A 25,307-nucleotide genomic window follows, 5' to 3' on the forward strand; every position below is an offset into this window, starting at 1 on the left:
CTAACTTAAAAATAACCCCACATAAGACTGTTAAGTTAGCTCTATATGGTAACACAGGGAGCAAACTGCTAAATGTGACTGATTTCTAAAGGAAGGGCAGAGAACCATTTTTCTTTCAAGGATCAATGACCCACAAATAAAAATCAATAAAAGAATTACTTTAAAAAGAAATTAATTGTGGTTTTACTCTAAAAGATAAAAAAGGAAAAGGTTTTAATCATGTTTAAAAATAAGAATGAAGCAAAAAATATTTAATAAAAATAAATGACAATTCTCTAATAACAGCTAATTAAATTGAGATAGGTGGCAGAAAGAGCTGGGAAACAGACAGGCTGAGAAGTAAGACATAAAACACAGAGAAAGGACTTCTTGAATTTCTCATGCCACCAGTGACTTCTAAGTCATTTTAAACTTGTGCTATAGTGGTACCTAAAGTTTCCTTCTAACTGGCTTGGATCCCTCCCCTCCAAAACACTTTAAATGATAAATTCCCTGAGGTCAAGGACTGTTTTCTTTTTCATCATGTTTCCCCAGTGCCTACACAGAACACTTAACAAGAATATGAATTATTAACAATCACTGGCACACTGAGATATACACAACAGGGGAAAAAAACGATAAATTGACATACACTACATGAAATAAAACTAATGACATACTACTGACACGAAATAAAACAGACACGAGACAGGGTTTCATCCAAAGAGATAAATACGGCAGACATACAGAATAGAGTACCATAATGAACATATAAGCTCATAAAGCAATGTCATCATCTTGTGCCTTTTTGAAGTATTACCCCCAAAGAATTTTTAAAGCCATGTTGCTTTTTTGCCAACCACTGGTATAAGCTATCATACTACAACTTTAATATAAATCAGAAGGGCTTTAAGATCTGGAGTCTCAAGTGCCACACTCCTCTTTAGAAGAGAGCAATACAACAACCATAAACTACTTTAATGTACACCAAAATTAGCTATTGCTTCAATTAATTCTAGAACATAAATTAGTTTGAAACTTTTTTGCTCCCTTTTAAAAGAGAGCAGAGTCCAAAAGGAGAACTGTATGCTTAGATGTCACATCAACTTACAGCATGCTTTAAAAAGAATTCCACTGTACTTAAAAAAAAAAAAAACAACTTGTCTACAAGATTAATGATTTTAGCAAAAGTCTGATGTACTGTAAATAATATACTATATCGGGGGCAGGTAGGTGGCGCAGTGGATAGAGCACCAGCCCTGAAGTCAGGAGGACCTGAGTTCAAATCTGGCCTCAGACCAAATACTTGACACTTATTAGCTGTGTGACCCTGGGCAAGTCACTTAACCCCAATTGCCTTAAAAAATAAAACAAAACAATAATATACTATATCAGTAGAGGAAAAAAACAGCATAAAATACCTGCAGGGCACATCACACAGAATTCTATCATAGAAGAGAACCTCCTTCTTTCCATCCATGTCTATTTGCAATCTAGGAATGCTAGAAGCATCATGGTTTACAACCATGATACAAGGACTGCTTAACCTTTTTGCTTGATGAACCAGCAAATAGCAGCGTTTGTTGTCAACATCATTAGCAATAACAAATCCCTCTGGGAACATAAAATTGTAATGTCAGATAAAACAAAAATCAATTTCACACAGTAACAGTATGGAAAGTTAATAAAATAAGCAATATCCAGATGTCTTCAGGGAAGAAAAAAGCTTAAGCTTTAATTTACAACTCAGTAAAGGCACTGTTGTGGTGAAAAGGGAGAGCTAAAGATACATTTTACATACAAGCAAGTTCAAAAGTGGGATTCACTTTCCTAAGGTCAATGATTCAAATGATCTCTACAAGCTGGAAAAAGAAAAAGTGGCATTATCAAGCTTGTTCAGTACAACAATTTCAGATCTTCAGTTCTTCCTACCATGTCTAGTTAAAAAAAAAGCAAGTAAATATTTACAACCTTCAATTATCTTCACTGTTGCTCTAAAACATTTTCTTAAAAAATAATTTTCAAATGAATTCAGTTGAAAGCATGAGGAAGACAATTCAATATCCCTGGTATAACCCTTTCATTAAAGCTTTTTATTAGCAAATGGCAGAAAATAACAAAAAACAGAATAAATTCCTGTCCATGAAAGTACTGAAACAGAAGCAGACTCAAAAGACTAATCTATGGCTAACAAGAGAGACCAAGACTGAAAAACATAAGGCAAGTTGCTCCATTGTTTCAGGATTGGACAGTATAGATTTGCTTCTAAATAATCCTATTCCCTGATAAGAATATTAATTAACAATCTAAAGATATACAAAATTACTTTCAGAAGAGATCAAATATGTTATGCAAAGGCAAAGCAGAGTAGCTGTCTAGTTCACTGTCACCTAGATTAAGCGTTAAAGTTAAGTGCTGATCTTATTGTTTAATGTATTATTTCCTATAGCCTTGTAAGTAAAAAAGCAATCTTTTCAAAGACAAACTCCTTTACAGACTTGAAGGATATAAATGGAAATTGAATTTAAACTACTTTTTGCCCTTCAGTTCATATAACCAATCAGTTTTAGAACCAATTTAGTTCAATAACCAATCAGTGTAAATTCTTCATTCTTAACCCTGTTTTGGGAAATAACACAGGAATAAATAAGAAGCTAGTAATGAGAAAAAAATCAAGGACAAAAGTGTCATCCTAACTTGTTAACATTCAAGATTTTGAATTAACCTTGAAGATCACTAAAAATAGTTTCTAATAGCAGGAGTTAAATATTAATAACAATCTCCAAACAAGGGATAGTTGTCACATCATGAACATGAAATTCGTAGTTGTAAGTTTGGTACAAAAATAACCAGCTTTGCTTTAATTTTGAAAATCATCTCAAATTAAATAAAACACCTAATTTTATAGATACCACAGTTCCAGACTGTGTTTTGGCCTTTCCCCTAAAACATAAACCATTTCCCCCACCTAAGCAATATACCATCACATACCTGGAAAGGAAACATTCATATCAGCATGAAGCATTTCAATTAACTGGGCAGTCTTTGATCCAGGTGCTGCACACATATCTAAAATCTATTCATAAAAACAGGAAAAAGTATTTGATATTTTTGTTTTGAAAACTGTATCCTCCAAGGAAGCTTTATGAAATGCACTAAAATACACTGCCCCTTCCTTAAGGGCTACTGTAAGCATGAACTAAAGAACTTTATTTTTAAGCACTTAATATTTGTTGAAATGGATAATGGACAAATGAGTTCAATTATCAATTAATACAGCAGCAGTGGATAGAGTGCTGGGCCTGGAATAAGGAAGATCAGAGTTCAAATCTGGCCTCAGACACTTACAAGTTATGTAATCCTGGGCAAGTCGTTTAACCTCTGTTTGCCTCAGTTTCCTCATCTGTTTAATGGGTAGTTGTAAGGATCAAATGAGAAAATAATCGTAAGCACTAAACACAGCATCTGGCACATATTAAACCCCACGTAAATGTTACCCATTATTACTTTTACATGTAAAAGGCAGAACTTACTAATTTTTTGAATGACTCTGGCATACACTTATGTTTCCAAGTAATCCTAAATCCTTTAGTTTTCTTCTATATTAAAAAAAAACACATAAGTTTTAAAAATAAACAATACCTTATGATGAGGCTGAACATTAAGCAGCAAGGGTGGAATCATACTGACAGCTTCTTGACGACTAATATTTCCCTGAAGAAAAAAGTATCAGTAACTACCTATGTTTATAAAAAGGGAAATACACACAAACACAAAAACACTTATTTCAAAATAAAAAGCCAACATATCATGTCTTTTATTGCAATGTAAACACAAAAATAAACATGTGTTCATAATTTGCTACATAATCATAATCCAAATATATTTAAACGAATTTCAAATCACTTTTTAAGATAGCTTTGTCACAAAAGTATATTAAGGATATTCCTTGATAGGTCTTGTCTTCCCCCACACCCCTCACTCCCAAAAAAAATGACTTTGAAAATTATATAGAGAGGATTAATGAATCTGATTTGGAAAGACCCCTTAACTAATCCAGTTCAATTTCCCATCTAATGTGAGAATTCTACTCACAAAATGCCCAGGAGTCATTGAGCCTGTACTTTAATAATTTCCAGTTATAGATGATGACAACCCTTTACAAAGCAGGTCATTCCACTATTGGAGAGTTCCATTTTGGGGAAAGTTTTTTCTTATGCTGAGACAAAATCTACATCACCATTAACTTACATCTTCTGGTCCTCTTTTTGCTCTCTGGAGCACCACACACACACACACACACACACACACACACACACAAAATAGGTCTATGGGCTCTTGAGAGGGACAACATATCAAGTATCCATAAACTGCAGTCTCTCTCTTTTCCAGGTTCACCACAAGTTAAGTCTGTGATTCTCCCCATACTATGAAGCAAACAAAACAAATTTCCACATTCACCACACCCAAAAATATGTCTTATTCTGTATTTGTCAGGGGTGAGCTACATATGCTTCACCATCAGTACTCTAAAATCATGGTTGATCTAAGTCTCTCAAAATTGTCTTATAAGGTTGCTATTATCATTATATAAATTGTTCTGGTTTTACTCATTTAATTTTGCGTCAGTTTGTACAAGTTTTCCAGGTTTTCTGAAACTATCCCTTCCATCATCTTATAACACAATAGTATTTACATTATGTTCCTATAACATAATTACTCATTTCCCATTTGATGAGCACCTCTTTTGTTTCCAGTTCTTTCCCACTATAAAAAGAGCTTCTCTAATTATTTTTTGTATATATTCCTCTTTTCCTTTTTTAAATGTCTTTGGGGTAAAGACATAATAGTGGTATCTCTGGGTCAAAAACAGTATAGAGAGTTAATAGTGTCTTTTTGGTCATAGTCTTAAATTAGATCTTTGTCATTTGGTGAGGTGCCCTAATATCTAACCTTAGGGCCCATAAAGTTTCATTTTAAGAAAAATAAGGAAGCAAGAAATGAGCTGAGTATAAATTATCTTAAAATTCCTTCGGTTCTTTATTGCAAATGGGCTGGATCAGATCACTTCTGAAGGTTCTCTACAACTCAATTATTAAATTAACTATTTTTTAAACTAGGCTTCTTAACTAAGTCAATTGATATAAAAGAGTTCTATAAAGTTAGAAGTATATTCATTTTCACTCACTGTGAAGTGTAGTCTTTCAAATGAATTATTCAGGCTCTTTCTTTAACCAGCATATTAAAAACCTGTCAATTGCATTGGAAAGAACCCTCAGAAGTTATTTAATTCAACCTCTAATCAAATCAAAGATCTCATCCCCAATAAGTCATTATCATCCAGCTTCTATCTGAGGACCTCCACATAGATCGAAGATATCGGAGGCTAGAGGGTCCGGTCCCCATAAATTGAAAGAAGCTAGATACTATTCCATCTTTCTTTATTTCATTCCTAGCCCAGACTGAAATGTAAAGTACTTTGTAAACCTCAATGTAACACATCAATGTCAGTTACAACTGGTAGTACTAATCCTGATATCCCCCCCTTTCCCTCTAGAATCCCTTATGTGAGGGCTCAGATGTATATGTGAGCAGGATAGTAAAAGGAAAAGGTGAAGGGAAGTTGACTTTTAAGCCAGTGAGTCTCCCAAGATTTCCTGATTAGGGAAATGGAAGTGAAAATAAAGGGAAGATATCTCAGGGTGTGGGAAGAACAGCCTGGGCAGACCCTGGCACTTGATGCAGCCAACAAAAAAGAACTGTTCTACTGTTTAAGCCCAGGGATTTAGGTTTCTAGATTCTTAAGCCACTAGGAAGACATGATCTCTTTTTCATTCTTACTTTGCTCCTCATTCTTCAACCATGTAATGGGTAAAAATAGTTTATAGAGCTTTGCCTCTTCTTTGATCAACTCTAAAGCTATGAGAACTAACCTGGATCAGAGAAAGACTCCCTGTCCTCCCCTTTTCTGAGACAGGGGCTGAGCTATAAGGAAAGGAAATAACTTTTTATTTACTTGGTATCAACAGTGTTATCCTTGGCTTTTCCTTCCTTGTAGCTCCTAGAAGTAGGAAAGTAAGGGAGAATGGGGAAAGGTGGTGGGTTACAGCCACTTACTTGCTAAAGAATCAACCCAGAAATGTAGATGCAGGTATGGAAATCCCAGATCTCTATCCCCGTTTCCTGACCACACCCTCACAATACTCTTGTGCCCAAGGGAGAAATCTATTGCTGACAGACACTTAGCAATGTGTTGACCTCACGAGCTACGATTAACCAACTGTGTCACCTTGGTGGAGTTATTTCACTTCTCTGGGCTTCAATGCCCTCATACCCATTAGAATATAAGTTTCTTGTGGTAAAGAACAGGTTCATTTTTGTCTTTGTAGCATCAGTGCCATGTACTTTGCACTTAGTAGATACTTAATTAACACAGGATGAATTAAATTGTAAAATGGATTAGGGGGAAGGGCTATGGTGGTACTAGATTTCTAATGTCCCTTTCAAATTTAACATTCTATCAGTCTACATGTTTGAAAAAACAAAACTTACAGACTCAGTTTCGCTAACCAAAAACTGGTGGAATTTTTCCAGCTGTGGAGACTTCCTCAAGATTTTTCGACTCAGATTTGTGTGCCATGCAAGCTCTTCTGGGTACCTAATAAAAACAAAAAAAGTTGGAGGGGTTTTGTAAATTCATAGTCAAGTGATTTAAAAAGAAAGCTAAGTATTAATCAGCAGCTTATTTTTTCTAAGCATTGTTCAGTAGCTTTATGGTCTAAAAAATGTCTAAAATAATACCTCTGAAATACAAAGAGGAATACTACGAAGCACGAAATTCTAATAGAATGTCTTCCCATGAAACTGTGACTAGAAACATTTATGTTTTGTACATTTTCATTTCTGAACCAAAGTGACTCTCTATGGAATAGAGAATTTCATACAATTTACTTGACCATTTTAATAAATTCTAAAAGGGCCTGCTTAAATCTGTGAAGCTAGACTGAACAGTCTGCAAGACTATACTTTAAAAGCCATGTTATTTCATTAGTGCATCACAATCACCTTACATATTTGTGAGCTTACAGCCAATAAATGGCAATGAGCCTCTCCAAATTAAAGCTAAATCTCTGTAAGGCAGTCATCTACAGACTGTCTGTGAGATCTTTCCAGCTTGTTAAAAGCTTCCTAGAGATCACTCTTGTGGCATAAAAACCAAAGGTCCCCTCCACAGCACAATGAGGCACTTGTGGAGATCTTGGATAGAAGAGGCAGATCACAAGTCACACAATTTTCGGGGTGTGTAAAACATGACTTTTAATGAATACCTAATTATATGCCATTTTTCCTGTATAGTGGAAAGATCCTGGTAGAAATCACAGGCATCTGATACAAACAGAGAGTAGAGACATAAAGATTGAGTCGACTGCATTCTGCCTTCTTAATGTATGAACTTTTAATACTTATAGGATTTTAGGCAGTAACCCGATTTTAGACATGAGGCAATTTAGGTCTGAATGGCTAATATGTTTAGATTGCTGGAAAGTAAGAAATTGCTTGTTTTAAATTTAAGCTTTCTCACTATGCAGAATATTTTTACAATGTTATAATGTTGCACATAGCAAAGATTTCCCCTCCTCCCATCCTAGGATATCCTTTCGATATCAGAGGCCCATGTCACCCTAGTGTTAAAAACAAAATACAGATCTAGGAAAACACTGTCAGGTGAAAATTCAAGTCTAGAAGTAAACTGTCCCTAATAGCTGTACTTCTTCAGTATTGATCTGAAATTGCTGTTAGGATAAAAAGGAAGCCCTCTTTTTTGTTTGTTTTTTGCTAAGCAATGGGGTTAAGTGACTTGCCCAGGGTCACACAGCTAGTAAGTGTCAAGTGTCTGAGGTCAAATTTGAACTCAGGTCCTCCTGAATCCAGGGCTGGTGCTCCATCCACTGCGTGACCTAGCTGCCCAAAAAGGCTTTTCTAACAATATATTTGAATCCCTGGACACGCCCTGATCTGCAACAGTGAATAATAGAGATACCACAGATAAATGATATGCACAGGTAATTTGAAAACTTTCCTTTTCCTATTACTTTCTGCCATCAGACATTGCCAAATCCAGTAACTTTTTCTCTGACTTAATTATTCTTCATCTTTCTGGGTATCTGGCACCATCAACTACAACCTCTCCTTCTACCCTCCATTAATGTTTTTGACTTCTCAGACAATTCTTTATGTTCTTGATTTCTTCTCAGACCATATTCTAGTTTTTCCATGGCTCCCCTTTTCCCTTCAATGTTCCCTGATCACTTCTTTCATTATGTTATTCCTGTGCACAAAGAACTTCAATCATTTCTTACTTTTTAGCACAGCACTTAATAATTGGTTTGGCTATAGAACACTTGAGATTGAAATACATAGCCCAGATTTTGGTCTGAGTGACAAAGGATTATGGAAATCACTTTCAAGATAAACATACAGGAAGAGATTAGGGAAATTTTAGACAAAAAATTATGAGGTAATACACTATTCACCAGTATTATTTGTGCTGCTTTCATATCTCCAACCAGATCAATCTTTTAATCCCTCATATATTTCTTTTATATATCCCACAGTACTTAGTAAGATGCTGAATACATACATGATACTCAGTAAAAGCCTAAGAAATGAATTTCAAACTTCTTCACCTCAAAAAACTTAACTGCATCAAATAAATTTGCTTCTAATTTCATGATTTTTTCCTCAATCTGATGAAGATACAACGGAACACTGAGCACTCAACAAAAGAAAAAAGAGAAAAAGTAGGCCCAAATATTCAACAAGAATTTTTAAAAAGTCCACGACTATACAAGAGCCATCTGATGACAATTAGCCAATAACAATGATGATGATGATGATGATAATAATAGCTGGCATTTATATAGCACCTACTGTGACCCAGGCACTACACTAAGCATTTTGTTCTACAAATACTGTCTCATTTCACCCTTTCAATTTTGGGAGGTACTATTATGATTCCCATTTTTACAGTTGAAGAAAGAGAGAAACAGTGAAGTGACTTGCCCACGGTCATACAACTACTAAGTATCTGAGGCCAGATTTGTATTCAGGCCTGATTCCAGAACTTTATCCATTGTGCCACCTATCCATGTGCCACCTGCAAATAAAATGGGGAAAAGCATGGCTATATACCTTGCTGAAAACTGAGGATTTGTAGAGAAAAGAGTTATTTATATATTTTCAGTTTTCAGTTGACTGTTATAAGCATCTTTACAACTAATAAAAAAGAATCTAGGTATTTCAAAATTGACCAACAACTAGAAGGCATAATAAAAGGAACAAATGGATTTGGAGTCAGAAATCCTGAGTTCAAATTTAGGTTCTGCTATCTATTCAATGTCACAAAAAAAACATCATTTAATCTCTCACAACTTTATTTTCCTGGTCTAGAAAATACAAGGGAGTTACACAAGATTAATTCTGTTGCCCTTTCTAGATTTAGATCTATCAATGTAATACTTTGTTTTTCCGTAATATTCTATTTATTAAAATAGCCAGGCCAGAGTCTTATTTTGTGTTATTTCAATTTCAAAGTATTACTTTTAAAATTTTATTTAACCAAATAATTTCCATGCAAAGCATTGTGAGGCAATGTCATAGTCCCTTCCCAAAAAGTACTTATAATTAATGTCAGATTTACTTTAATCTAATGGAAGTAAATTGGTACACACAAAACCCCAGCCATACAAAGCAGTATATGACAAATGTCAAAGAAACGGCACAAAATGTAGGAGAGGAAAAACTTCTCTCTAGGATAGACTAACCCAGAAGCCAGACCAGGTAACACGGGGGCAGAACAGGTTAAAAGATTTCAGGGAAACCATGTGCAACTAAGTTCTAGGAACAGTGGGCATACTGGTCTAGGAGGAATGGGGCAGGTATTTCACTCTCCAAAATTAGCAAGAAATCGTATAAAAGTATTACAAAAGGCTGCAAAGGTAAGCCACAGTCATTCTGCCAAAGATACTGAATATTAGACTAAGTCTGTATGCTACTGTAGGCAGTGAAACTAATGTCCCTGGGTCTTAGATTACCTTTAAAGTAATACTGGAATTAAAGCATTACACTAAACCATTATATTGCTTTGAATTTAACTAGAAATCTTGGCATAATTGGATGAAATTTTAATTTGGCTCTTGATGGCTACATGGAAAATGTGAAATTAAACTAGAATGCTTTGCACTGATATGAATTTTATGAATTCACTTATATTTGAATTACCAAGACTCACTGACTGTGCCTGGGAATTTCTCAGTTCCCCATTTCCTTCCTCTCTGCCCCTTATATCCTTTCTCATCTTTTTATCTTAATTGTTATGTAACCTTTTTTGTTTTTAACTTGTTATGTAACTGATCATTAATTATTTTAATATTTAATAAAATATTTAATTCTTAATTTAATTAAATAAATTAAACTAATTCATTAAATTAAATATTTAATACTGCCTCATATGTTAACAAATTTTTGTTTAAGCTTAGTCAGTCATTTTTAGTATGATTTAATGTAAGTCAGTTTCCCAATTCACAAAGGTGAGGACTAAGTATGGAAGCTGTGGTGACAGCATAATAAACAGAAAATAATCAGTCAGGCTACAAAACCATCTTTTAGTTGCAAAGATTAAGAAGAATTAAGCATACCAATAGTAGCAATGATTAAAATACCAAAGTAATCAGAAATAAGAAATCTGATTTAACCTACCAGCTTAAAGGCTGTGGTACTTCAACTTTCTGACCATCTACCACCAGATCCTCTAGTTCCTTGAAATACTTGTTCTTCAAGCAATGGAGAATTTCCTTTGCATGGCTGTTGAGAGAAGGTAAACAGTGTTTAACTGCTGTCAGCTTGATTTAAAAGAAAACTTAACATTATTTTTTTTCCTTTAAGAAATGTTTCCAAACACATTTAAAATCCAAAGCTAACTTTTTTTATGCTAGAAAAGAAGGCATTTGTCATTTTTATCACTGCTCTTATTGGGGAAAAAAACCTAAACATTTCCCATTTTCTTGCTACTTTAGAAGTGACAGGTTTAAAAAATACTTCATTACTAGCTTCTAGAATTATTCCTTAAATATCATTTCTATGATTCAAACCTTTTTGACATAAAAGCAGAAGACAAAGGAAAGTGAGGAAAAATTCTGCCAACACTCAGTAATTTTGCAATTTTTTTCCCCAAAGACCAAATAATTAAATTATCTATCTTCCAAATCAAACATTTTTAAAATTCCCTTTTCATTGTAGCTCATATTAAGATCACCTCATTAATGATTTTTTTTCTGGAGGCAGTACTGTTTTTTAGGTTTTTTTTCTTAACTGACTTATGCTAATATAATCTAAAAATTAATGCAATAAGTGACCTGACTATATTTCCTATTGATTGATATTATTAGTTTATTTAAAGCTTTTTGGCTGTACTGAGAGTATAACACATAGACAGAAAATAGAAAGGATTTCACATCATTCCAAAACCTCAATTTTTATCAACAATGAGGGTGGCAATACAATATTTGGACTCCAAACACTTCAGTATCCAATGTGATCATAAGATACTAAAAACAGCAATTAATAAAGAGGAATTGGAAAAAATTAGACCAAAGCAAGTACAAAGAGCAAATCCAAAGCATTGTGGGATCATTCCATATACTTTCTTACAGAAGGGATAAGATGCAGATAGCAACAAAAAAAAAGTTGTCAAGAGGACATTAATAACTGCCAAGCCACTGCCACCCCGCCTCATGTTTACAGAGATCTTTATGAGAATGATCAAGTATTAAGTATATTTCTGTGGCATATTAAGTATATTAAGTCTGGAATCTGTGGAGACCTAGAATCAAATTCAACTGCATGACTTAGGAAAGTTCTCCTCAGGCCTGTTTCCTTAACTATAAAATGAAGAGGGTGGACTAACCAGTCTAAAATTCCTTTCAGCTCTAGGCTACATTCCAGATGACAATGGAACAAATGGCCTTAACAAATAAGTTTCTACAGCAGACCACTGCTTAATGTTGGCTGTAAGAAAATACTACTGGGTTCCTTATTTCATTAAAAAACACATTTGACTTAGTAAAACAGAATGCAGCCTTAAAGGCTTTCTCCCACAAGGAATATCTCATGCATCTTAAGATCACAGAAGACTGAAAAATACAATCACTATGACAGCCCTTAACAAACTTCTAAATATTTATACCAACTAACCCAGAAAACAAGAGGTATGATGGTCAAAAGTATTTGCTGCTGTCACGGATAATGCCCTGTAAAAATTTCAAAAGGAAGAGGGACTCTCTTGTAAGACTGTGATGTCCTCCAGATGCTCCTTCTTATGAATGATACTATGACAAGCACATCAAAGCCCAAAACACAGCAACATCTCCTTATGAGGCCTACGATCTCTCAACAGATCAATTCATACAGTAAATATCAACTAGATGAAAAATGCTTACTTATTGCTCAGTCTATGACATGCAACTGAATAACTAATATATCAGCATAGATATATGCAAATGGACAATAAGCTAGGAGCAGAAATGAGTAAGAAAGCTGGCTGGATGACATTTGGAAAACTGTGCACGTAAAAGTTTCCCCACTGCCCCACAAAGACTCGCTTTAAAAAACACATATAAAAACATCTCCAGAAACTCAATATCATGGTTGACACAGAAAAAAATGCAAAATGGATATAAAAGCAGATTTCAACACATTACCAGAACCTCAAAAGCACCATAACCGAAGGGATGATCAGCCAAGATATGTATGGGGGGGAAAAAGATAAAGTGATACAGCATGGACAAGGCTTAATATGTACCAGCTCTACAATCCATTTAAGATGAAAGGCACATTGGACCTCTGCAGATGACAGGGTCAGGAATCTCGTAGAACAATAAGGCACGGAGAGACGGAAAAAAGTGCATGCTGAATACTGAGTACTCTATTACAATAACAGGATCTCAGATAGTATTTATGTAAACTAACCCAGAATACAAAAAGTAAAATGGTCAAATCATGGCTTATGCTCTGCACAAAGTCCAAAAGCAAGACAGATTTTCTTGCAAGATTGTTAAAACTTCTCAAAAATTTATACTGAGATTAAATTTTTTCTAAAACGCCGGTCCACAACTTCACATTTCCCTTAGCCCTCAACGCACACTTGTCATTCTTCGTGCTGGTCACATGACTGAATTCCCAAAGCGTGTTTTAAGGCGCAGACGAGCCGGGCCGTGCCCACTCCGGCCGCGCCCACCCTGCCCTTACCATTTGTATCCCGTGATTCTCAGAGTGGCCGGGAGGGGCTCCCGGAGGGCCTGCATGAACTGCTCCCACTCGCCTTCGGGCACGATTTTCAGCTCCTTGTAGTAGTGTTCAAACAACTTGTTCTCTTTGACGATCTCGGGGTAACCGCCCTCCCAGCCCTAAAGAAAAACGAGAAACGATGACAAACGCACCTGCGGTCGTCCCCGAAGAGCGGGGAGCTTCCGCAGAGCCGGGCGGGCAGGAGCGCTGGGAGCCGCCGACCACTGCCCCCCTCACCGCCCGCTGCTCGGGGCTCGGCCCCGCCGGGGCCTCCAGCCCATTTCCCCAATGGCCGGTCCCAGCCGCCCCTCCCCCCCCGGAATGTGGCCCTAACCGACTTATCCCGCTTCCCGTCCCCGTCCGCCGCGTCCTCTCTAGACTCTGGGCGTTGCTGCTGTTGCTGCTGCGAGCGCCGCCGGTTCCGATACCGCCGCCCCATGCTGCCGAGGCAGCGAGCACGCCACGCGCTAAGAGCTTCAGAATGATGCCGCCGGCTCGTTCCACCTCGAGGGGGCCTTCTCCTCAGGCCCCAGCCCCAGCAAGCGTCGCGTACGTAAGAGCCTACGGATAGAAGTGGGGAGGAAATCCCCAGGAACCCCCAAACCTGACTTCTCCTCTGGAAAAAGCCCTTGGAAAGGCGGAAATGTTTTTGACGGCAGATAACTGTAAGGACGAAACCCCAAAATGTCTTTTCTGTGAAGGACCTTGTTTTGCAGGCACTGAGTATGGCCCCTAAGCCGGGGGCGCAGGCGTAGTACTGTGCTGCTCGTGGGCGGGTCTGGAGAGACCCGAGGAGCTACTCTTAGAATTACCGGCATTTTTTGATTTGCTCAGAGCAGGTCACACGTGGATCTTCTGGGGTTGGGGGAGATGGAGGGCGGAGAGAAAGGAGGTCCTCTTGTCCAATAGGAAGCCTTCCTCGGGAGTTAAAGGGATCATCTGTCAATTCGACGTCCTCAGCCCCTGACCTCCTGATTCTCGGCCCCTGACCTCCTGATTCTCGGTCCCTCCCCTCAGCCGCCTCCTTTGAAATTCTCTTCTCACCTTTCCGGGTGGCAGACTCTTCCGGCAGCGGGTTTCTTTGGTCTTTTCCCAGCTTCACTTTACCCTGGTCCGGAGCTGTGGCGTCCAGACCGGAATAAAACTGATCCCTTGATTCCAAATCGGTATTTCCTGTCTGCCCTCGCCCCCGCCCCCGCCCCCTCGGGGCGGTATTGCTGGGCCACCCTCGCGGATCGTCTCGGGCTCGGGCCGAGCCCCAGCCCTTGCTGCCGGGACCATGACGCTCGCGGCAGAAATAGGGCCCATGGAAATGCTTTCCTTCCTTGTAGGGCTCTTGGGTCTGATGTTCTGGGTAGTGATCTCGATCAGTGGATCGCCCTACGGCCGCTACGCCAGCGCCAGCCACGGCCTGCCTCTGCCAGGGAAGCTGGCGTGGGTCGTGCAGGAGCTGCCGTGCTTGCTGGTGCCCCTCTACGTGGTCACCTGCACCCCGGCCCAGCGCCTCAGCCACTGGCCCAATCGCATCCTCCTGGCCATCTTCATCATCCACTACCTGCAAAGGTAATGGCGTTTGGAGGTGGGGGGGTTCCCCCCTTCTCTTTCTCCTCCTTCCCCTCCTCAAGGGAACCAGAAGCTTCTGGAGTCGGGGGTGACCTTCAGCCCATTTCAAAGCACTCCCCCTAACCCCGGTAAGTTTTGCTCCTTGGGAGGAGGCATAGAAGAGACCAGGTGCCAAAAGCATTCAAATGAAAGGAGAGCGCCCAGCCACAGGATCGGAGGGATCCGATTTCCGTGGTCCCTAGAGGCCGAGTTTTCAACTATTTTGTCCCTGATAGGTGTTGTCCACCTACGAAATCCTCCTCCTGTGGACACGCGATGCCAGGCAGCTTCACCCGAGATCCCCGCCCCACTCCACCCGGGCCATTTAGTAAACCTTTGCCTCTTTTTTTTAACCTCACTTTTTAAATTCACTGTAGGAGCTAAGGAAAGTTTCTTGTTTTCTTTGGCTCATTTTTCGCCAGTAAGTTAAGACGTTAATAATGATGCCATTTATGCTTCTTCTAACAAAGGACCAACTAAGGTGGCCAAAGGCTGTGTCAGCTTACTGGTCGTGAGCCTCCCTGTACTTAGCTAGTCTTTGTAAAGTTGACCCCGACGGTTTCCAGGAAACCTTTATAACGTGATAGAAGCTGCAACGATTACCAGAATTTACTTCTGGTGGGATTGCCTTAGAGAACCTGGGAACAATATGGCTGCGAAGTAGGACTTTGTGAGTGAAATCCCTTCCAAACTAGGGGTCTGGATAGATTTGATAAACAACTTCAGGAGACAAGAATAGCCTGGAAACCAGGAGGTGGCTGGAAAAAGCTCAACATCTGTGATATATTTGACATAGTTCACAGTCTCTATCACCTTTAGTTATCCTAATGTCTGTCTCTCTAGTATTTTACTTACCTGTTTACTTGTTTTCCTCCAATAGAATCAAGCTGCTAAGTTAGGCAGAGAATTTTGTTTTTAACTTTGCATTCCTAAGACCTAGCACAATGCCTGGCACATATTAGGTAATTAATAAATGCTTGTTGAATTTAAGTGACTTGAGAGAGACTGGCAATGGGAATATCAGTTAGGAAGCAATTGAAAGAGACCAAGTGAGAAGTGAAGAAGTACTTGAATTAGGGTAGTGTTGTTCTTTGGAGTGGAGAAAAGGGAAAGAATATGAAAGATATTATTTCTTCTAATAAATGTGCCTCTTTGGCCAAACACATTTACTTTTTGTGGAATGCAGTACTAAGGGTTCAATGTTATGAAGTTTAAATAAGAAGACGAGGAGGAACCATCCAATTAGTATTTGTTCATCACTGGAATATTTGAATGTATGAATATACTGTGTTTAGCATTGGCAAAATAGAAGTAAAGTATTTTATTTCTTTGTATCACTCAACTTTGTCTTACTCCCAAATTCAGAAGACTTGTAAGACTTGACATCAAATTTAGTCATATAAAGAAATGTTTATTGTTAACAGTGTGCCGTCACTTTGCATATTTAATGTATTCCTGAAAAGCTTTGTTTGTAAATTAATATACAATCATAATTTTTTGTTGACATACATAGGAAGAGGCAACATGGTACAGTGAAGAGTGCTGGATTTGGAGTCAAAAGTCTTGGGTTTGAATCCTGCCTCTGCAGGATTATAACTGTATAACCCTGGGCAAGTCACTTAACCCTGTTTGCCTCAGTTTCCTCATCAGTAAAATGAACTGAAGAAGGAAAAGGCAGCAAATCTTTCCAACTATCTTTGCCAAGAAGTCCCCGAAGAATTGGACACAACTGAAATAACACCACCACAGTGACATTTGGACTTAGATGGTTTTGAAGGTGCTTTCTAGCTCTTAAATCTGGGGTCTTAAACTTATTTTTAAATGTTTCCCCACAGGAAATACTTTTGGTAACATCTTCTGCAATAAAAAAATGCTTAAGAATATCAGTTGAAGAAACACAGATAGCTTCCGAACTCATACACCACTTAAATTCAGGATTGGTGGCTGCATAAAATCCCTTTCCTTCCATGTACCTATATCCTTCTCCCTTGCCTTTTCCCCTCTACCCTTCACATTCAGGGCATCATGCCCTATGTGATGTGGTTGTTCAGAGAACAAGAATTATAAAACATGCATGCAATTTTATAACTGGTAGGAATCCCCAAAGTCAGCTCATCCAAGCCAAAGATTTTATAGGTTACTGATTGCAGAGAAATTTTGATGTGCCTCATTAGTAAAACCCAAGTTTCCTGGTCTCTTTCTACTTACTACAAAACCTCTGTGTGGAAATAGGAATGCTACTGCTTTGTGAAGGACTTTTTCCTAAAATGCAGAGAAACGCTTGAGGCCATTCATACCATGGGAATGATTGTCACTGACCTAAGATGAGTGGAATAATCCAAATCTAGTTTGAGCTCTAGAGGGGCAAATACTTAATCTGAGCAGGGGATAAAGGAATAGCCAATGGGACATGCAGAAACCTATCCAAATATGAATTAGTCTCATTGCATACTTTCAATTGTCTACATAAAGTGGTTTTTTTTTAAGTTGTTGTATAGTAATGTACATACAGTTTGCAAAATCGAAACAGTTATCCTCTGATTTTTGGAGACTTTTACTTACGAAATAGAAGTATTGGCTGATATGCTCAGTAAACTAATACATTCAATGGAAAACAGAGCCTGTGGAAAAACCATCCATTGTTACATAAAACCAGCTACTGTATCAAATGTGCTGTTAGGAAGGCAGATCTAAGTAAATTTTCCAGTGATGAATGTTGAAAGGCTAAAAACAAAAAAACCTCAAACCTACAAGGTCACTTTTATTTCCCAAATTAAAGACCTAGCTTTGAATTTACTAGTTAGTAAAGAGAGAAAACAGATTTGAAATCATAGGCTCCCAGAGTTGCAAAGGACTTCGAATTCTTTAATCCAACCTGTAATGAATCAGTAATCTCGAGATAAGAAGTCATTCAACCATTGAACGTCATTCAGCTATTGCTTAATAATCTTGAGAGATAGGAGCAGAGACTGATAAATTGACATCATCCAAAGAAATCCAGCTATGCTTGCATTTTATAGATGCTCTTAACATTTGAAGCACTGCAAGTACTGAATTCTTTGTTGTCTTTAAGTACTATTTTCAAAATATTTCAAAAAGAGCACAAAGTATCTTTTTTCTTGTGAATTATTTTTTAACTCTTGTACCTGTGGTTTTTTATGGGTTTCTGAAGTTTTCTGAAGCTACATTGTTAAAGAACTATATTTCTATAATTGAACACCATCAGTCCAGTTTCCTCCCTCCTTCCATATGCACATGTATTTTTTTGCAAACGTATTATATAGGGTATGTAATAATTTACTACCATAGTCAGTCAAATTGTATTAGGTTAACTGGCTTCAGTGTCTGTTTTCCAAAATTAAAATATAGCAAGAATATTAATTTTGTAAAGCTTCCTTAAAACTATAATTTCTCTTCTAGGAATTAGTATTGTAGGAAAAAATCCAAAATAAATTAATATATTCATGACTCTCAACACTAGTTATCTTGGTGGTATATATCCTACTTGTACTTATATACTTCACTAAATATTGTGATGAATAAGCAGGATACTTTGTGAAAAAGGCAGGGGTTTGTAAACCATTGTCATTTTAACAGTGAGGTTTTCCAACTATTTTAATTTGTCCTGCCTCAATACTCTTATAGACTTCTTAGATTTTTGTTATCTCACACAAAAAGGGGTCTTCAAATGCCATTTAGTACAACTTGTTTCTAAACAAGAATTCCCCCTTTATACCTGACAAGTAATCATTCAGTCTTTGCTTGAAGATTCTAGATAGAGCAGTAAGTATCTCATAATAGTCTGCTAGCCAACATATATAGGGAATTTTGCAAATATTTAAGAACAAGAGCTTTTGACCCATTATATCTCAACTGGCTCCACCATGGTTCATTTTAATTTGTTACTTAAAAAAAAATACCACTGACAAATACAGTGTACAATCTAGTATTTGTTAACAGCCCTTTGCACTAGGGAAGTCAAAGACAGAAAGAATAAGATATCTTTGTGTCTATACATACACATATGTATGTATACACACATGCATATATACATAGATTTTATTTCATATATTATGCCATATATAATTATATTTTATCAATACTATTGATAATTAGCATGATATGCTGGTAATATGAAATTTATATTATATTGCTATGTAATACATGTTGTGTGTGTGTATAAAAATAGCAGCACTTTTTATGGTTGCAAAAAACTGGAAACAAAATAAATACCCATCAATTGGGGTCTGGCTAAATAAGTTGGGGTACATAAATGGAATTAATACAGGGAATACAGAGAAGCATTGTGTAAACTGGTACAAAATGAAGCAAGCACAACCAGGAAAACAACATACATAAGAGATAACATCAGTGTAAGTGGAAAGGAAAAAAAAAAACAATCAAAACTAACCAGTGTGAAATTAACATGACCAACACACAGCCAAGCTGACTGGAAATAGCTATCAGCTTGAAATTTCAAACCTATTCACAGTAGTTGAGCATCCTTTTTTAAAAGCTAACTTTTATATAATGCTTAAAAATTTTATCTCATTTGATATCTTTATTATCTCAAGTTTACAAATGAGGAATCTGGAGCAAAAACCATTAAGTGACTTGCTTAGGGTCACACAGCTCAGAAGTATGTGATAAGGGATTTGAACTTGGGTCTAGAACATTGAGTAAATGAAACCCTCCACCTCCATTTCCCCATCCCTGGCAAGTAATGGGAAGAAAGGGACAAGAGGCAGACAGGATGGCTAAACGTAGATAGATAATTTGCATCATTGTAGGGAGTATCCACTTTGTTGAGATCACAGATCCATTTGGATATTAAAATACATATTTCTTCTTTTCCTTAGGTCATTAATTTTCCCTTTTCTGATTCGTGGAGGAAAGCCAGTACCAGTCTTCATATTCTTGTTGGCATTCATGTTCTGTACCCTTAATGGATACTTACAAAGCGAATACTTGAGTAATTATGCAGTATACTCTGATGACTGGGTAAAAGATCCCCGTTTTATCACAGGTGAGTTTCATAACCAACTACATAATAAAATAGCATTCCTGCAATTGAGAGCCAACATCATATAATGTAATCATATAATGTATACCATTCTTGGAGTCAGAAGAAGTGGATTTTAGCCTTGGCTTACTTAACTTTTCTGGGCTTTCATTTCCTTATCAGTAAAATGGAGATCATAATTCTTCCATTACCTTCTTTGGGGTTAGTGTAAAAATGACAGTTTTTCCTGTTCTTCATTTAAGTAATAAAACATTATAGTATTTGAAGGCTAGCTTACCTACCGTCTTTGTATTTAATTTAAATTAGTGGCATGGACTTCACATCAACTTGGGATAGCTTTAACTTTCTAATAATAATAAGAGCAGTACAGAAGGCAATAGATGGGAGGCAATAGATTTTCTCTCCATAGAGGTCTTTAGGCAAAGACTGGATACTTGTTGGTATGTTATAGAGAAGAACCATGTTCAGCGAGACTGGATGGCCTTTGCAATCCCTTTCAATTCATATTCTGTAATTTGTAAACTTTGAAATGTTACATAAATATGAATTACTTTTTTTTTTAATTGTCTAGCACAATCTTAAATTTTTCAATAGTGGACAACATAATCAGAAATCTTGGGATTATCAGTGAAGAGTTAGAAGAGTCCTTAAAGGTGATCTAGTCCAACTAACTTATTTTACAGATGGAGAAACTGAGGCCCAGAGAATCCATATTTCATAGGCAGCATTAATTTCATTATAAAAGTAGGCTCAAAGAGAACAAACTAAAGCTGGAAGGAAGCTTAGAGGCCAATTAGTACAACTCATCATTTTACAGATGAAGAAATTGGTGCCCATAGGGATTGAGTGACTTGCCCAAGGTCACACAGGTAGTAAACATCAGAAGTATATTTTAACCCTAGGTCCTCTGACAACAGAGCCATGCTGGTTAAATTAATCCAAGCCTACTAACATGACTTGTGGCAATAGTCTCTTATATGGGTAGTAGTAGACGAGTGCCTTAGCAGGTGATGTATAGGAATGAGACAACTCTGAGTTTCTTTTTTTTTTTAACTAATAATCTCAGGCATCTGGTTCATATAACATTTGTTAGCTGTTTGTAATCTAAGAAATTATAGGTCTTTTGAAGAATTATAAGATGCTTAACTATATAAGTCTAGTCCTACTTGAACAACTATTATATTTTCTCTTTTGCCCTTCCACAACTCTCTCTCAGGTCTTCTTTTTCCCTCCTGATTTACTGGACTAGTTTGTGTTCTTGGAAGAAGGTTTCTAAACTACAGAATTGATTGTTGGGGGAATTTTCAGTCTAGCTATGAGAATGATAAGGACCAAGTTGAGCCTTTCAAACACTGCCTCTCAAAGCTAATTATGATACCATCCCTTACGTCATACTATATAAATGACTCTCTGTACCAAGATGTGGATAGTCTGAAAAATTCTGTCACCAGTAGTATTTGTTATCTACAATGTAGAACATAAAAGGTGAAATTAGGGAATATAATATGTCCAATTGGGGTATGGAATCCTATGCTTTTTTAATGGTATAGACAAGGGAAAGGAAAGGAGAAACTAAAACCATGCATTATTCCTCTAGGACAAGGGATACAGACAGCAAACCTGAGTAGAAGAAAACTCCAAAGCCATACTTTGCTATCTGTTCTTGGACCCATACTAAGGCCAAAGAGTTATTGCCAAGAGTCTGAAAAGCCTGAGTACATTGAGTCCTATTGTTTTGAGCTTTGCCAATAGTACAGCTACTCTCAGGTGGGAACCTAATTTTTTTTAACCTTTTCAATGGAGTTCTTAAGCTCAAAATGTTCGGAAACTATGACCCTAGGGAATCTAGACAATACCAGTATCTCTTATCTGTAGTCAGAAATATTCTGGAATTAGAACTTTCACATATGAGATAAAATGTGTTACAAGGTCCTAGTAGAACAAGTGTTGGACTTAGAATTAGAAAACTGGGTTTTAATCGTAGTGCCCTTGGATAATTCACTTCTACTCTCTTGGTGTACTTCATCACTCATAAAATTGGGAATTGGACTAGTTTTTCTCTCAGATCCTTTCCATGGTTCTAAAAATATGTGAATGAAATGTAATATGTGTCTACTTGATAAAATTGTTATCCTGAAGACCTTATTAAACTTCAGCCTAAAGGCCCGTGGAATAGGCCCACACAAGTTTCTTATTTATTAGTGCCTTTATCAGCTGGCTTTATCCAAGTTCCTGGATAGTATTAGTTTGGATAGCTAAGTCTACCATCTCTTAGTAGACTGTTTAGAAGTGCTTATAAATTAACTATTTAGATTAGAGATTGTTATACTAATAGAGATGTTCTCAGTCCCAATGTTCTAACTTGCTTATGGGCCCTACTGAACAGCAGGCATGTCCTGATTTAACCATACAATCTGGCATTAATCACACCACAGGCCCCCAGACTCAATCATAGGCCCCATTAAACAGCAGGCCCACTGCTCCTACCTCCCCCCTCCCCAATATCCTGACTTCTTCATACATGCCTCGCTGCTCACTAGAACAACAGATATGTCCATGAACTCATTTCTCACAGAACAGCAAGCATGTTCCAGCTACTGCCCCTAGACCCATTCTTCATATTTCCCACAGAAACAGCAGGTGTGTCCATGCACACAACCACATCCATCTAGTCTCAGACAGTACCATGACAGCCAGCCAATCAGAAAGGAACACCACCAGGATGTGGACCCCAAAACAATAGAAAGGACTTTTCCTGAGTAGGCACCTGTGCAGTAATAACAAAAGCTCTCCTTCAGGTGAACTTATGACGTAGAGAGGCTTATAATATCATACATACAAGCTCCTCCCCCCCCCGCCCATGGATTTTTCTGTGTGCATTGTGGGTAATGGCATACACAGTTCTGCTGAAGCTTGGACTCCTCCTCATTACCTAATCCCTTAACAAACCCCTCCTGCCTTTTTAATATTCATAGTTTCTGTTGTGTAATCAGCATCATTACACCATAAAATTGCTTTATTGTCTTACTAAGTTGCTGGTTCCTCTTGGAACTTAGCCCACTTCATGAGAGGTGTCACTCTCAATAAATGCCTATGCTTGGATTAGAGGTGAGCTGACTGAATTCTTTGGAGGTGGTTCTGCCACAACACATCATGAAACTGCAACAGTTGTTTTCAGCAAGAACAATATGAGTGCATTAAAAAGTTAACTTGAATAGCTTTCTTCCTCCAAAAACATACATTTTCTTTTACTGTGACTTATTTATGTATACTGCTTTGATTCCACATTGTTGGCCCACTGATAAATGTAATTTGGGATGAGGTTAGTATTGATATTTTCCCCCCTTCTTTATGCTCACATCTGTTTATTTGCAGCTATGGCACCTGGAAGACATTGAGAGAAATAACTAGAGAAAGATAATATAATAGTTAATAAACATTAAGGACCTACTGTATATCAGGCCCCTGTGCTAAGTGCTAGGAAAACAAAGAAAGGCAAAAAACAGCCCCTACTCTTGAGGCAGAGATGAGGAGGGAGGGTATAGAGGACAGGCAGTGAAAGTGCCCAGAGCTGGGAGATGGAGTCTCTTGTTCAAGGAACAGTAAGGAGTCCAGGAGGAAAGCAAAGTATAGCATAAAGTAGAATTCTCATTGGAAACATCAAAGTAGAGAAATAAAGGTATTACATTGGTGAAATGAAAAATGAAACATATCAAACAATTTGGCAGTTAAAATACTCATAAAATAAAGTAACACCAGTATAGAAAGAAGCAGATAAAAACATAACAGTGTAGGGGATTTCCTCACTTCATTATTAGAACATAGTAACTCTAAAGAAGCTATCGACGGGGCAGCAAGGTGGTGGGTGCAGTGGATAGAGCACCAATACTGGAGGCAGGAGTACCTGAGTTTAAATCTGGCCTCAGACGCTTACTACTTGCAACCCCAGGCAAGTCACTTAACCTTTATTGCCTCAAAAACAAAAAGAAGAAGAAGAAGAAGAAAACTATGGAAACAAACTTTTCTAAAAAGTTGGGAAGTTAGTAGCTGTGTGGTAAATCTAAATGGGAGAAATAGTGAATATACATGGATCACTTACAAAAATTGATCACATACTAATTCATAGAAGAGAAACCCTCTAAATAGTAAAAGGCTAAAATTATTCCTACTGTATTTTTAAACCACAATTTAATAAAATCAGAATTAAAGAACATTGCTGACAGTAAAATATATAAAAACATGGCAGAACAAGATAATCTAAGGGATTGGTTTCAAGAATAAATTAGAAAAAGCAAATAGAACAATAAAAATGATGATACTGTATGTTATCAATATGAAGCAGCCAAATCACTTCACAGAAGAAAATTCATATTGCAAAATACCTAAGAGAAAAGGAAACAATAATTGAAATTACAAATGAAGATAGGAAACAAAGGGAACAAAGCTAGTTCAAAGGAGAGTAAAGAGACAGAATTCGAGCAATGTGATTATAAAGATGAGAGCAGAAATACACAGAACAGAAAAGAATGGTAGATGTGTGCAACTGAGAATTACTTTTTTCAAAAGAGAACAGTAAAATGAACAAATTACTACCAATTTTTTTTTAAAAAAGGAGGAGCAAAAAGCACAAATGGAAAAAGAGAAATCACAGCCAACAAAAATTAATACATTAAGGAGTACTACACCTCTTTATAAGGACTAGTCCTATGATTTCTTTGATATAGCAAACTATGCTGGATGAGAAAACTCTTGTCTACCAATTCAGGTTTAGTAACCTTTGCTATAAGTCTTAGAGCACTGAGAAGTGACCTTCCCAATATACTGCCATAGAGTGTGAATACTAATAAATTAAAGAACTTAAACGAAATAGGTTATTATCTATTTTATTTGTCCATTTGTTTATTTACCCAAACTGATACAACAGCATCACTACTGTTCATTATTTAGATAGAATAATCCCAGAGGAAGAAATAAATCATTAGTGAATTACCTTGACAAAAGAATATCTGGCCCAGATAGTATCTGGGCTTAAATCTTTTAAACTTCCAAGGAGAAAAAAAACCCTATGTTATAGAAATCATTCATAAATATGGAGAAATATAGAATGTTACTCAATACCTTTTATGAGGCCCAAACTGGGATGTTGATTATAAAATCTGGCAAAGATAATTGTAAAAAAATATGAACTACCTGAATATAGATATAAATATATAAAAGCTATTGGTAAAGCATTCAAGGCCGGTTCAATATCAGAAAAACTATCAACATATAAACTATAACATGAAAAGATAAAATGTTTTTAAGACATGATTACATGAAAAAATACAGAAAAAGCCTTTGATAAACTCCAAAATGCATT

General features: G+C 37.1%; 2 protein-coding genes across 2 annotated transcripts in view; one reads left to right on the top strand and one right to left on the bottom strand.

Annotated features, from left to right (window-relative positions):
* Positions 1 to 14,070, bottom strand: part of NSUN2 (NOP2/Sun RNA methyltransferase 2) — a 34,500-nt gene extending 20,430 nt beyond the window's left edge. Inside the window, exons 1-7 of the mRNA XM_021004448.2 lie at positions 13,658 to 14,070; positions 13,285 to 13,442; positions 10,738 to 10,842; positions 6,532 to 6,637; positions 3,622 to 3,693; positions 2,971 to 3,055; positions 1,401 to 1,593 (exon numbers count right to left, since the gene is read on the bottom strand). Coding sequence (XP_020860107.1) covers positions 1,401 to 1,593; positions 2,971 to 3,055; positions 3,622 to 3,693; positions 6,532 to 6,637; positions 10,738 to 10,842; positions 13,285 to 13,442; positions 13,658 to 13,762 — 824 coding nt within the window. The 5' untranslated portion in view covers positions 13,763 to 14,070. The remainder of the gene's footprint in view (positions 1 to 1,400; positions 1,594 to 2,970; positions 3,056 to 3,621; positions 3,694 to 6,531; positions 6,638 to 10,737; positions 10,843 to 13,284; positions 13,443 to 13,657) is intronic.
* Positions 14,071 to 14,182: 112 nt separating this feature from the next.
* Positions 14,183 to 25,307, top strand: part of SRD5A1 (steroid 5 alpha-reductase 1) — a 30,052-nt gene continuing 18,927 nt past the window's right edge. The window contains exons 1-2 of the mRNA XM_021004450.2: positions 14,183 to 14,886; positions 19,785 to 19,951. Coding sequence (XP_020860109.1) covers positions 14,603 to 14,886; positions 19,785 to 19,951 — 451 coding nt within the window. The 5' untranslated portion in view covers positions 14,183 to 14,602. The remainder of the gene's footprint in view (positions 14,887 to 19,784; positions 19,952 to 25,307) is intronic.

Source organism: Phascolarctos cinereus, unplaced genomic scaffold (assembly GCF_003287225.1).
Source record: "Phascolarctos cinereus isolate Bilbo 61053 unplaced genomic scaffold, phaCin_HiC Scaffold_4;HRSCAF=312, whole genome shotgun sequence".
Lineage (NCBI taxonomy): Eukaryota > Metazoa > Chordata > Mammalia > Diprotodontia > Phascolarctidae > Phascolarctos > Phascolarctos cinereus.